Below are 14260 nucleotides of genomic sequence, written 5' to 3' on the forward strand. Positions count from 1 at the left end.
AGGGCCAGATTCTGATCTCAAATACTCCAGTGTAAATCAGAAGTATCTCCACCAAGCACAGAAATAATTGAAAAGAGAATCTTGCCTTTGGGGTCAGGCTAGTGAAATCTATTTAATGACCAACACAATTCCCTGTGTTTTCTTTGATGGTCTCCCATACAAGTGATCAGCAGGATCAACCTACCTTAAAGTTTTTGAGGTCAAAGAAAATTACTGCCTGAATGCATTCATTGGAGAGTAATTATCTATTTTGAAGTAAATACACAAGTAACTTATTACTTCAGCTTATTACTTATTACACTTACACACACACTCTATATTTTCTACTACAGTGTAACTCCCCTGGTTATATCTCACTTAGAATAAACAGTAAAACAAAAATGGTGGCACACTTTCAAGAGAGGTAAAGAACAATGGATCTTATTTAGCTTCCAACACATTGTTTAACTTTCCTGCTTTTGATCAATAACATGACAAGCTATTCATAATTTTTCTCCCTCAAGCAGTTTAACATTGTTGTTGTTCCCACAGCTTGATCTGCACTTATGTATTTAATTTATAACAGTTTCCATGGAAGAGAAATATTTTTAAGAAGTGCTGACACAGCAAATGGATCTCTCTACCAAACCACAAATCTTTTCTAATGTTCATCTTAAACTGCAAGCAAATCCGGGAAACAAATTAATGATATAAATCATTATCATTACTCACATAAAGGTACTCCATTGTAACCCTTTCAGAAAACTACAGTTGATTTCAGCTTCCTGAAGTACTCTACAAGGAGAATGTCTGTTTCCAATTAAATGTTCTAAAAATAGACTTGCACATACATTTAGGACAAAGACGTCTGAGTTCTCTAAGATTTCACGTTTTTATAGATTCACAACAACATCCCTCGTCATGTCAGCACAGAAATTCAACCAATTTGAAAAAAATGGAAACAAAGTTACTTAAATATGATTTAAAAAAAAAAAAAAAAAAGAAGTCTTGTCCATTACTTTAAAATCTCTTCACATCCACTTCTGTCAATTGCTAGTTAGCACAACTCAAAAACAGTATCCCTCAAAAGGAGAGCACTTACAGTAATTTAATACGATTTCTCTATAAAAGGTTTTTAAATTACAGTACAAGTGTACTTTTGTTTGCTAAGCTTCTGTTTCATTTTACACATTACTTTACATGCATGACCTTTGGAATAACAATTCAAAAAGTGAACTGGAACAAAACAAATACGCATACAAAAGTTAGGAGGCAAGTTTGGCACTTGATCCATAGACCCATGCAGAAGACTAAGGGGGCATAAAATGTTCCCTTACTCCTTTGTGCAGGTTACCTGCATCATCAACCTGTGCATGAGAGAGGACAGAAAGATCAGTGGAGCTGGTACTCCTCCATGTAGGAGGATGAAATGTGGGTAGAACTGGGAACGGACAGTGACTTGGCTCAACCCTCCTCTATAGTGCTGACCAGCAGTGCTGAGCCACCACTGAGGGGAAAGCAATCTGTAACTGGTTAAAGCCACTTGCAGATTATTTCCCCCTGAAGCAAGGCAGGAAAACAGGGAGCAAACTGTGACTCAGTCAGAATTCCTTCCCTTGACTGCTCCTTGAGGAGCACCATGAGGCACAACCCCTTCTTATGGGCTGTCTGCAATGTCTCGAACTAGCCCTAACAAGCAACATTACTGTAAGCTACAGGGAGCAGTCCTTGTCATAGAGTATCTGCATATATGTTCTAAATTACTCCAGGGGTAAATTGTCCCAGGATTTGTAAGGAAGTGGGTGCATAAAAGTAGCATAAAGTCAGTTACATACACTGACTTTTTACTAAACCCAAGCTATGTCTACATTGACAGTGGCAAAGTCGCCGCTGTCATATCGACTTCTCTGGATCAACTGAACGGTCAGTGAAAACTCGCTCAGTTGATCCAGAAATTGATGTATTAAGACCACCTTCTCAAGTGGCGTAGCACTGGGTCAATGGGAATGCAGTTCCCATCGGCACAGTGCAGTGAAGGCGGCGCGCAGAACAGAAGCAGAAAAGTTGACAGAAGTTACGCAAGTTTTTTGCGTAGCTTGCGTAACTCCGGCTGACTGCCGCCGAATCTCTGAGGTAAGTGTAGACAAGCTCCACTCTTCTCTTTTACAAAAATATCTTCCCTAACCTTTCTTATAATCTCTCATTTCCCCTAAACAATCTTTCAAGCTCCTTTCTTCCAAAATCATCCCTATGCTTTCTCTCCCAGATTCCTATCTGGGGAACAAAACCCCCCACAAATATTTGCCAAAACTTGTCAATAGATTTAAAGCAATTAATGGTAACCTCTATCAGAATGGGTAGGATTCTTGAAATTTAACTTTTTGCTATCAAAAATAAAATGTCACTTTGAACTGAGGCAAGTGTTCATTTTAACCGCTCAAAGATTTTTTTTTTTAAATGATTTAATTCAAATTAGGTGAATAATCATGTCTAGCTGACAGGCATTTATTAAAATATAATAAATATAAGTTTATAACAGCTATGGTGAAGTACAGTCATTTGCTTTCATCTAAAGTCTTTCAGTTGTGGCATAAGGCTGTGCTATAATAGTCAGCAAAATGAAAACTAACCTTTGAATCAATGCTATTTATTGGTTTCCATTGTTCTCCATTCAAAATGTAGGGAACTGTTATCTCATAATGTTCTGACTGGTTCTTTGGCACCTGTTGCCTGGAGGATTCCAATTTACTGTCCACATTCTCTCCTATGTTAGGGAAAAAAATATGTGTTAGTAGGAAATAGTATCTGACAGTATAATCCTTATTACGGTGACTTGCCAGAATATTTCAAAACACAATAAGTTCAAGGAAGAATGAAATATTAAAACATAACAGGCAGATATGTCTTTCCATTGAAGTCAATGGCAAAACCCCCCTTGAATTCTATCAGAACACGGGTTAAGGCTATTTCTGCTTCTCAGCAAACTTCGCACTTCTGTTTAAAAAAAAAAAATGCAATCAAAATGAAGGCTGGATGGGAGAGTGAAAAGAAGGAGTCCGTGGCTCGAGATAGCAGAACAAGGGCAGCAGTAGCTCATGAGCTGCTGAAACCCCCCGTCTTAAAATGGGACATGCAGCCCTGGTGCCATAACATAACATTTGCACCCCTTTGCCATATTGCAAAGTAGAGAAATTAATAATTAACCGCAGCCTCCATTTAACGTGACAGAGAGGTAGTAGTTAGAGTAAAAGTAGGTAGCGTTCAAAGGCCCTGATTGGATTTGAGGCCCTGTTGCGCTGGGTGCCATACAAAACACAGAAAAGAGACAATCCCTACGCTCAATGGCTTACAGTCTAAAGACACAAATAAAGGGTAGGAGATGGAGATACAACATGCAGGCCAATGAACCCAGTAAAGAATTGGCACAGCTTTGTTCGTTACATATATTGTACTTATTTCTTGTCTTTATGAAATTAAATTTAATAGGTGAAGGAAAGTAGGGTAAGTGGAATAGGCATAGCTGATCTGTCTAGCCACAATCAACATATGGGGTTCTGCAGACACCATAGCAAAGGGGTGCTTTAAAGAGGGAGTTGAAGGAGGATGAGGTAATGACAGTTCAGACTTTATCAGGATTATTATTCCATATTCAAGGTAAGAAGTTAATAGGAGGATGGATCATTGCCCTTCAGCTGCACGTTGGCATGATCAGACCCACAGTCTACATACAAAAAGTAGTTAGTATTTTTCTTCTGTGTAACCAGATCCCTGACTTCTCTTGGGTAATTTAGCCTTCCTACTATACTTGTCACATAGTATTAGTTCCCTAAAAGATAGATGATGATCACAGATTTCCTCTTATGTTCTTTCCATGTCTTTGGCTGAGTCAGTTGATCCTTGTAGTTTGAACATTTAAGTCATTACACAGACATGATAGAGTTTTAGGTTACTGAAGCCTCCAAGCTTATTGTGCACAAAGGGTTTAACAATTTTAATCCTAGACTTTTTATTATTCCCCAAATACTTCTTAATCCACATCCTTTTATCCGTCTGCATGAGGAAATCTGCAGTTGTGCTCCATTTGACAAGTGAGCATGAACTTTGTTCACCAAAAGCTTTAATACTCACTTACCTTAGCAGTCAAACTCCTCTCTAAACACTCAAGCAGGTTAAAAAGAATCACAGAAGATTAGGGTTGGAAGGGACCTCAGGAGGCCATTTAGTCCAACCCCCTGCTCAAAGCAGGACCAATCCCAACTAAATTATCTCAGACAGGGCTTTGTCAAGCCACACCTTAAAAACCGATAAGTTAGAGATTCCATCACTTCCCTAGGTAACCCATTCCAGTGCTTCACCACCCTCCTAGTGAAAAACTTTTTCCTAATATCCAACCTAGACCTCCCCCACTGCAACTTGAGACCATTGCTCCTAGTTCTGCCATCTACCACCACTGAAAACAGCCTAGCTCCATCCTCCCTGAAACCCTCTTTCAGGTAGTTAAAGGCTACTATCAAATCTCCCCTCATTCTTCTCTTCTGCAGGCTAAACAAGCCTAATTCCCTCAGCCTCTCCTCATAAGTCATGTGCTCCACTCCCCTAATCATTTTTGTTGCTCTCTGTGGACTCTTTCCAATTTGTCCACATCCTTTCTGTAGTGAGGGGCTCAAAACTGGACACAGTACTTCAAATGAGGCCTCACCAGTGCCGAACAGAGGGGAATAATCACTTCCTTCGATCTGCTGGCAATGCTCCTATTAATGCAGCCCAATATGCTGTTAGCTTTCTTGGCAATAAGAGCACACTGACTTATATACAGCTTCTTGTCCACTGTAACCCCCAGGTCCTTTTCTGCAGAACTGCTGCCTAGCCAGTCGGTCCCCTGTCTCTAGCAGTGCATGGAATTCTTCCATCCTAAGTGCAGGACTCTGCACTTGTCCTTGTTGAACCTCATCAGATTTCTTTTGGTCCAATCCTCTAATTTGTGTAGGTCACTCTGTAACCTATCCCTCACCCTCCAGCGTATCTACCACTTCCCCCGGCTTAGTGTCATCTTCAAACCGGCTGAGGTGCAATCTACCCCATTATCCAGATCATTAATAAAGATGTTGAACAAAACTGGCCCCAGCACCAAAGTATTTAGGTGTCCAGGATGCACATTAGTGAAGAAAATCTCTCAGATAGAACATAAGTCCTAACTGAGTTAATGCTCTATCTACACAGTCAGATTATGTATATTCATATTACAATGTCAAAAAATAAAAAAGCAATCTGCATGCAACATACTTTACTGGGCATTTTTCCTCTTTCCAAACATAGTAACAGTACTGTGCTCAAAGAAAACAGCTCTAAAAATCCCTGTAACAGGCCATGGAATTGGTGCTAAAAATAAATCTAAACTGATATAAGATGGGGTGGCTCCTATATGGCATGTGGGAGAAGAAAGTCACAGTTCTTACTACACTCCTGCCCATAGGCGTGCGCATGGGGTGTGTCGGGTGTGCCCAGGCAAACCCTAATGCAGGGGTACCATAGATACCTTTTGTATCCGTGCCGCAAACCTTTTTTTATGTTTCCCATGGCGCCATCTCGGTCTGTTTAATGCCGCCGCCGAAAGTGTGAAGGGCGAGCGGTTTCTCGGTGGATGGAGTTGTGCGATCTTGCGGCGGATGGGAAGACGCCGCGATCTGCCGCCAAAATACCCTGTCTCGCGTCATTTCTCGGCGGAGAGTAGTACATTGCGAGAAATCGGCCGGCGGGTAATTCAAATGTTGCCCGCCAGCAGACTTGAGTTTGACACCCCTGATTACCTGGGTGCACACCCTAATGAAAATGCACACACCCTAATGAAATGTGCTGCGCACGCCTATGCTCCTGCCCAACACCACCCAGCCGTGCCCCCTCTTTAGAGCGTGGAGCACCTCTAGCTGCCATATCACCCCTCTGTACTTTGCAAAGTCTCTAAAATTTGGTCTGTCCTTTACACAGCTGCTTATAGGTGAAAGAAGAGAAAGAGCTACCTGTGTACCTCATAAGTAGTTCCTATTCCTGAAATATAGTACTAAATAGAGTACACCTATCAATGCAGTGCTTTAACTACAAATCTACATACTTGCTCATTGCTAAATGGTAGAGCACTGTATAGTTGACATAAAATATTTGACATAAATAGTAAATAAATAGTAAATAAATAAATTGACATAAATAGTAAATTGACATAAAATAGTAAACACTTCAGGAAGTAGAAGACAGCAGTGCTTTAAAAAATAACCTGAACAGATTAAAAAAAGAGCTAATGAAGAAAGTATAGACAGCAGAGGTATTTATATAATGGAAAAAGGTGTGGATATGAAAAGGAACTATGGCGCCTGTGTGACCCGTCCGTGCCTAGGGTAGCCACCTGAAAATGCCAAGGTCAGGGCAGGCTGTAAAAGGAGTGCAGATTCTCCCAACACTGGTGGATGACGCTGAAGTCAGACTTCCCAACCAGCCACAAACAGTGCTTCTGATTCCCCACACTGGTTATCAAGAAGCCAAAATAAAAATATACACAGCCCCCTTTACTGCATTTCAGTCTCTGGCTCCCAATCAGCCACTAGGTCCAGTAAAGAGACCAGTTATTTAAAACTCTATGCTCTTTACCAAAAAGGTTCTCCTAACCCTTAAGGGTCAGCCACAATACCAGATCTATGTAAGTTTGGATCTCACGCAAAATACCATGCTACCAGCCAAATCTTTAGTAACTAAAACTAAAGGTTTATTATAAAAAGAAAGAAACAAACTATAAGAGAAGTGTTAAATAATTAAAGCAATCAGACACATACAATTGATTTGAAAGTCCATATATATCAGGTGTCTAATAAAATTGTGGAGTTTGCAGACTCGTACAGTCCCTCTGGTATACATCCAGTACCTGGATGGGTCTCAGTCCTTTGTTTCACAGCTTCAGTTCAGTTGTAGATGAGTTGATCCAGAGTTAGGCTGAAGACTGGTCTCTGAAGACAAAATGGATGTGGTGCAACTGCCTTTTATGTCCTTTGGCCTTTGCTATGCTGCTTGTTGAAATTTACAGGAATAAGATGGAGTCCAGGGTCACATGAGTAAGTCCTGGTGACTCATCAGGTATATCCCTGGCTTCTCCCCCTGGGCCCATTGTACCTGTGAATTTCCTTAATGGGCCATTAAGCAGGCTAGTGCTGCAGCCATCCTGTCTGGGGTGTTGCCCAAAAACACGGTACAAATTGAAATATAGATACAAACATGTCCATAACTTCCATTACACAAACAACACATGAACATAAATATTATCACCTTACTTAGCACATTACAGCCTTTCTAACGGTACCTGACATGGCATATCTCAGATGAATTATTATTATTTTGACATATTGATGTTCAATAATATAATAAATGCTCCCCCCCCCCCCGAATCCAGCCAGTGTCACAGCCTGTACTGAATAAAGGGATACAGATGTAAAGTAGGGTACATGGTGGAGAGATTAGTAAATAGTGAGAGACTGAGTCCATAACAATCCAATAAAAAAAGGGGATGCAGATAGAAGTCAAGGAGTCAAAAGAAGACTGGAAGAATGGGTGTCTAGAGTCAATGAACAGAAGGAAAAGAAACACAGACACACAGTACAGCGGACCCTATTCTTCCCTCAGACACAGCCATGCAATCCCATACTGGTGTCTAGCCTGAGTAGTTGAGCTGGGCACTGTGCAGATATGCAGGTGGTGAAGCAGCACTCGGCCTCCACTGTAGTAATAAACACTAGAGAATCCCTCACTACCTAGAATAAGAACCCCCGTATGGGCCCCCAGAATCCTGCATACTCTCTTCCACAGCAGAACCCCTGTGGTTCCACTGCTAGGGCTCCCTCCATAGTAGCTGAAATGAAGGCAATGAGGCATGATTTTCCTCTTAAAGGTAAAATGCGTATCAATGTGAATTTGAGCTAAATTAACATCTTAGTGCTGATTTGCCATGAGTGGACTAATGAGAGAATTTGTATATAAGAGTAACAAGATATTAACTAGCTTGAACAGAAGAAAACTACATGAGATGTGTCCAGTTTTTGTGGATTTACCTCTTATTCTCCTCAGTCTATTAATGGCCCTCTCAAACCTCACATATTCAGCTTGGTTCTACTGCCACACACTCAGGTGTAAAACAGGAGTTAAGTCAATTCAAATGAGGGAAAATGATTTTATTATTAAGGCACTGGATAGGGCTCAGGAAACCACTAAGCACTGAGGATGGGGTGGAGATTAAAGATAATCTAGCCGTGGCCCACCACCTAAATAAATCATTAGCCTCATTAAAAAATGAGGCAAAGTAAGAGCCTGAGGGTAGTGGCACGGTGGTTAACGGGAATGAGCATATGGAAGTAGAAATTACCACATCCGAGATGGAAGTCAAACTCATACAGTTTAATGGTACTAAATCAGGGGACCCAGATAATCTCTATCCAAGAATATTAAAGGTACTGGCACATAAAATTGCGAATTCAATAGCATGGATTTTTAATGAATCTGTAAACTCTGGGGTTGTACCCTATGACTGGAGAATTGCCAGTATAATTCCTATTTTTAAGAAAGGGGAAAAAAGTGAACCAGGGAACTACAGGCCTGTTAGTTTGACCTCAACTGCATGCAAGGTCTCAGAACAAATTTTGAAAAAGAAAGTAATTCAGGACATAGAGGTAAACAATAATTGGGATAAAATACAACATGGATTTACAAAAGGTACATTGTGACAGACCAACCTGATCTCTTTAAGAACATAACTGATTTTTTATACAAAGGAAATGCAGCAGGAGAGCATAAAGGGGAGACTAAAATGGGTCATATTAAAAGATGAACTGTCAGGCTGGAGGGCTGGAGGGGATCTTTCTTGGGAACAAACATTTTTGTTATTGACCTAGGCACAAAACGTGGGAGTGTGCTAATAAAATTTGAAGAGGACACAAAAGTAAGGAGGTATTGCCAATGCAGAGGAGGACCAGAATATCATACAAGAGGATTTGGATGACCTTGAAAACTGGAGTAATAGAAATGGGATGAAATTTAATAGTGTAAAGTGCAGGTCATGCATTTAGGGACTAACAAGAATTTTTACTATAAACTGGGGACTCATCAGTTGGAAGAGACAAAGGAGAAGAAAGACACTTTGTATTCTGTGTTGTAATTGAAATCAATATATTTGAAAATGTAAAAAAAATCCAAAAATATTTATAATAAATTTGAATTAGTATTCTATTGTAGTTTAACAGTGCAATTAAAACTGTGAGTAATTGAGACTTTTTTTAATCTCATGAATAATTGAGATTTTTTAAAAATAATTTAACAGCCTTAGTTTCTAACCATCAGAAGAGTAAAGTTCTAGAACAGCCTTCCAAGGGGAGCAATGGGGACAAAAAACCTAACTTGCTTCAAGACTGAGCATAATAAATTTATGGAGGGGATAGTATGATGCGACTGCCTACAATGGCATGTAGCTGATCAGCAACTGCTAGCAACAAATATCTCCAACAGCTGGTGATGGGGCAATAGATAGAGAGGGAGGACTGTGAGTTACTACAGAGAATTCTTTCCCAGGTGCCTGGACCTGGCCAGGGTTTAAATGACTGCCATATTTGGGGTTGGGAAGGAATTTTCCCCTGGGTCAGATTGGCAGAGACCCTGGGGCTTTTTTGACTTTCTCTGAAGCATGGGGCACAGGTCATTTGCAGGTTTAAGCTAGTATAAATGGTGCATTCGCTGTAACTTGAAATCTTTATATCGTGATTTGAGGACTTCAGTAACTCAGCCAGCAGTTATGGGTCTATTACAGGAATGGGTAGGTGAGGTTCTGTGGCTTGCAATGTGCAGGAAGTTGGACTAGATAATAGATAATGATAATAGATAATCAAGTCTAGGAGACCTATGTTCAGTTCCCAGCCCTGCCACAGACTGCCTGTGTGACTGATTAAGTCACATCATTGCTCCATGACTCAGTTTCCCATGCTCATTCTTTTCTTCCACTCTTTGGCAGCTTTGTCTATTTGGATTATAAATTCTCTTGGGTCAGGACCATCGTGTTTGGCAATACCTAGAACAATAGAGTTCCGATCTCTACTGAGACCTCTAAGTGTCACAGCAATACAAAACAATAAAATAAGTCTGCTAATTTAAACTGGGGTAAAACTGCATGAAAGGAGAGATCAGGCCCTTTGTATCTCCCGAAGCCTCCATTAGATCTCATTTCCTATCTTGTGTTATAACCACTCATCTATTTTCCTTTTTATTAGAATTCTCCTTACTTCTACTTCACTAAGGCTTGTCTCTCATTGTCCATGTAGAAAAGCGTCACAGTCATATCTAACTTCATTTTCTATTTTCAGCATGCACTGAAGGTAACTCTTTTGATCTATATGCAATCCACAACTGGATGCAGTGCCTCTTTATTCTTTTTTTCACTTACATAAAGACCAAAAGATAAAATACTTTCATCAAGTGGTTAATAAGCTATAGATGGGGGGTGGGGGGAAATCTGTCCATCTCCTACACATGCACAACTTTGGGGCAGTTAACACTCAAATTATACTAATCTTTGCAGTATACATTATGATTATAGCTTTTCTTTTTCTTTCCACAATAGCATGAAAAAGGGACTTTGTGATTGCACAAGTTTAAAAGCAACTTTAAAAAAAAATTATAGAAGCTGAAATACAAACCTCTGTGAAAAAAATAATCATGTCTCCAAGCAAGCAGTTTGCCATCTTTAATGTTTGCTGCCCCCTGAAGTAGTATAGATACATTTCATGTTCACATGCATTCAAGATTACTAATAAGCTCTCAGTCAGATAATATAGTCTGCTTGTCCGTGTGATAAACAAAAGGGGAACCCCCTTTCCCAAAACTCAACGGGCTATGATAAAAACACACAAAAGTAGAGCTAGAAAACAAAATCTCTGGATCTTAATCCTTACATCTGTAACAGTTCTAGACAAAGGACTTTATTCTCCTCTCCCAACATCAGAGGAATTAAACTGGTGGATGGGACATAAGGATCAGGCATATAGTCTTCTATAGACTCCAACACAGGTTATTTTTGTACAGAATCATTCATATAGAGTTATTCCAGAACATTTTGTAGCCAAATCCAGCCTTTGCATACAAATATGAGCAAGGTGATTAGAGGGGAACAAAAATTCACAAATGAAGTACGCACTGATGTAATAGAATAGTATGAAGGCTGCAAAGGCTATATGTCAAGGATGATGATAGAGCCTGAGGAAAATGGTAGGGTTGGACTAGTATTTGATTTGAATTTTTTGGCGGTGGTGTTTTTTTCCCCTCTAGACAGATAAGAATCATAGGCCTGAGACAAGTGAGCTTTGAGATAAGATGAGAAGGAAGTGAGGGAGTCAGATGAACACAGGAGCAGAGAGGCTGTTTGTAAGTGGTGGGGGCACTGTTTATAGAACTGCCCAGCCTGGGAAAATTGGGGAAGAAGGGCAGAATTCAAGGAGGGCAGGTAAGCAATGACTAAGGAATGACTAAGGAAATGGCTGACAAGACTAGGAAGGGAATTTCCCACTGGATCCAAAATGTGTAGGCAGCTGGTGATTCTTTCTGATGATAGGGGGGAAGGTTTTCCCCATTTGCTTCTTATCATAAATGCTAACACACAACTTCCCCTTCCCCCCAAGCACTGCTACTGACTCCAAAACCAGGGGCTGACTATCCATTTCCAATCTTTTCACTTGTCCCTTGTACCTGATCTTATCCTGGTTACTGGCTCTTTTTCTACCTCATACAAACATGCTCTAGTATCCTCCAGCCTCAAAAAACGGGTCTTGATCCCACATGACTGCCATCCCTCCTTCCTCCCCTTCACATTGGTATATTTACAAATGTACATTGATTTTCTCTATGTCCACGCATCCCTTCAGCTCTTTACGGCAATGTACTGCCTGCCAAAGTCTCACATGCCCTCTTTCTGTCTAAGTCTCAGGTCCTCTACTTCATTCACCTTCTACTAAAGTGCTGTTGATCACAGGCACTTTTGGAACACCTTATCTTCCTGTCACCTCTGTAATCCAGGCCCCTCATTGTTTTTGCTCTACTTCACCTACCTCTTTTACTGCTTCCTTTGGTAGCTTTTCCTCTTCTTCCCTCTCCTTTCTCCATAAAAGTCATACAGGGATCTCGCCTTGTTTCCTCCTTTTCTCACTCTACATCTTATTCCTTGGCAACTCCTCCTACTCCCATGGTTCCTACTATTATCTCTGTGCTGTCTACCTCTCTGAGCCTGCCCTTTTCTTCTGAATTCAGACCCACATCTCCCTTCCCCTTCCTCCTCCCATCCCCAACAGGTATTACTTTGGACAGCCACTGTCAGCTCATGCTCAGTATAACCAAAAATGGAACTTATTTTTATTGTGTCTCAGACTCACAATCACAGCATCACCTTTGACTTCTTCCTCTTCTTCTTTACACATCCATGAATATTTTTACTACTTTCTCCACAATATTCCTTTCCATCCCCAGGGAGTAAAACACTCATCCACACCCATGTCATCTCCTACTTGACTACTGTAACCACCTTCTTTCTTGCATCCCAGATACCAAGTTCACTCTCCTCCAGTCCTCCAAAACGTCACAGACAAAATCATGTCCTTGTCCATCAGTTAGACCATGTCATCCTTCCCACAGTTTAAAATAGTTTCATTGCATTTCCAACAACCATCAGAACAAATTTAATATTTCTTGCCCTCACCTTCATGGCCCCTCACAACTCAGTCCAGCCTGCTCTACATGACTGGCTTGGTCTCCAGTTATGTTCCATTCTGCATCAGGATTTGTGATCACTGCATTATTATTAGCACTATGCTTAGTACAATGTTGTGCCATTGTAAAATATCCCCAAGTCAAACAGCACATTAAGTGGATATATACATAAAGATTCCAGTGTCTTGAAATAAGAAGCCAAAAGGTCACCATGACAGATATGAAGAGTATGTCACAGGTCAGCTTCAAAGGTGGCACTTATTCTCTTAGAGACAGGAGCCACTGGACAATGCAGTACAACAAAATAGTGTAAGAATTCCTGTGCATGTTTGTCTTAACTAATTTTTCAGAGGCACAAGTAAGAGTCAAATGATCAGTAATTTGGCTTGGATTACAACCCATCTATTATTTTGTTCTAAACACCAGTCCAAACACACATTGTTTACCTGGCTCAAACAAGAGACACCTACCAGATTGCTTAGGTACTTCCCATTACCCTAGTGACACTACTCATACACATTAAAAAACCCATCTACAACACACAGAATTGTACTGACTGGTAAAATTCTCTCACCCCCTCCCCAAGGCATTTGAGCACCAGCACCTTCTGAGAAACAATTCTGTAAATCATCTTGTGCATCAATTCTGTCTTCTTTCCTTCCCCCTACAAAATAACTATTTTTGTATAAAGTTATAAAAAAAAGTCAAAGGCCTTTGATGAGCCTGAGGACAAGCAGCAGAGAGATGGACTCCATGCACTTCTGAATTTAATTTTCTGTTCCTTCTGCTTCTAATCAAAAAAGATCCCCACTCTAACTTGACAGGTCTGCCAACTTTGAAATAATATGTATACTGTTTTGTAGCATGTCCACTTTATCTTTCACACCACTCAGTTTCATGAGATTTGACTGCTCAAATGAGAAATATGAGTTTAAGTCTTACTGATCCCTATAACTAAATAGCATTAAAACATATTTCAGTTTTATAATTCTAAGAACTATTTCCCGTCATCACTTGTTATTCCTAAATCTAACTCTTGCCAATGAAATAGTCTGCAAAAGAAAACAGTGCCCACCCCTCCCCCCACAATCAGTCCCATAAACTCTGTGGAAAGTGTCATGTGTTCAAAAAAATCAACATGAACATGGGAATGAAAGCTTAAAGGTATTTGCTATTCTTCTAAGCTGAATGGTACTGTGGTCAGTGTCACTTACCGGCCAGCTGAACAAACCGATGACAGTTTAAAAGAGGGGAAAAAATACCCTACAGAAAAATAAAACATTCACTGTGAAACATGCCCCCTAAGACACTGGATCATCTTAATCTCTCAGCTTCTGTAATACAACAGTTGGAAGGCTAAGTCTGTGCACAATAAAATGCTTTATTCAGGGAACCATATGACTCCATCAGTCATTCAAGCACATGTTTGGCACAGATTGAAAGTGAAAAGCATAGTTAAATCAAATATTTCAAAACTGAACTTGTCTTTTTAACACATGGTTTATAT

General features: G+C 40.2%; 1 protein-coding gene across 1 annotated transcript in view; it reads right to left on the reverse strand.

Moving 5' to 3' along the window:
* The window catches only part of ADAM12 (ADAM metallopeptidase domain 12), a 282924-nt gene that overhangs the window by 250015 nt on the left and 18649 nt on the right, over nucleotides 1–14260 (reverse strand). The window contains exon 4 of the mRNA XM_067533368.1: nucleotides 2610–2743. Within this exon, the coding sequence (XP_067389469.1) occupies nucleotides 2610–2743 (134 nt within the window). The remainder of the gene's footprint in view (nucleotides 1–2609; nucleotides 2744–14260) is intronic.

This window comes from Emydura macquarii, unplaced genomic scaffold (genome assembly GCF_026122565.2).
Source record: "Emydura macquarii macquarii isolate MOO-44397 ecotype Brisbane River unplaced genomic scaffold, CSIRO-AGI_Emac_v2 contig_3343, whole genome shotgun sequence".
Lineage (NCBI taxonomy): Eukaryota > Metazoa > Chordata > Testudines > Chelidae > Emydura > Emydura macquarii.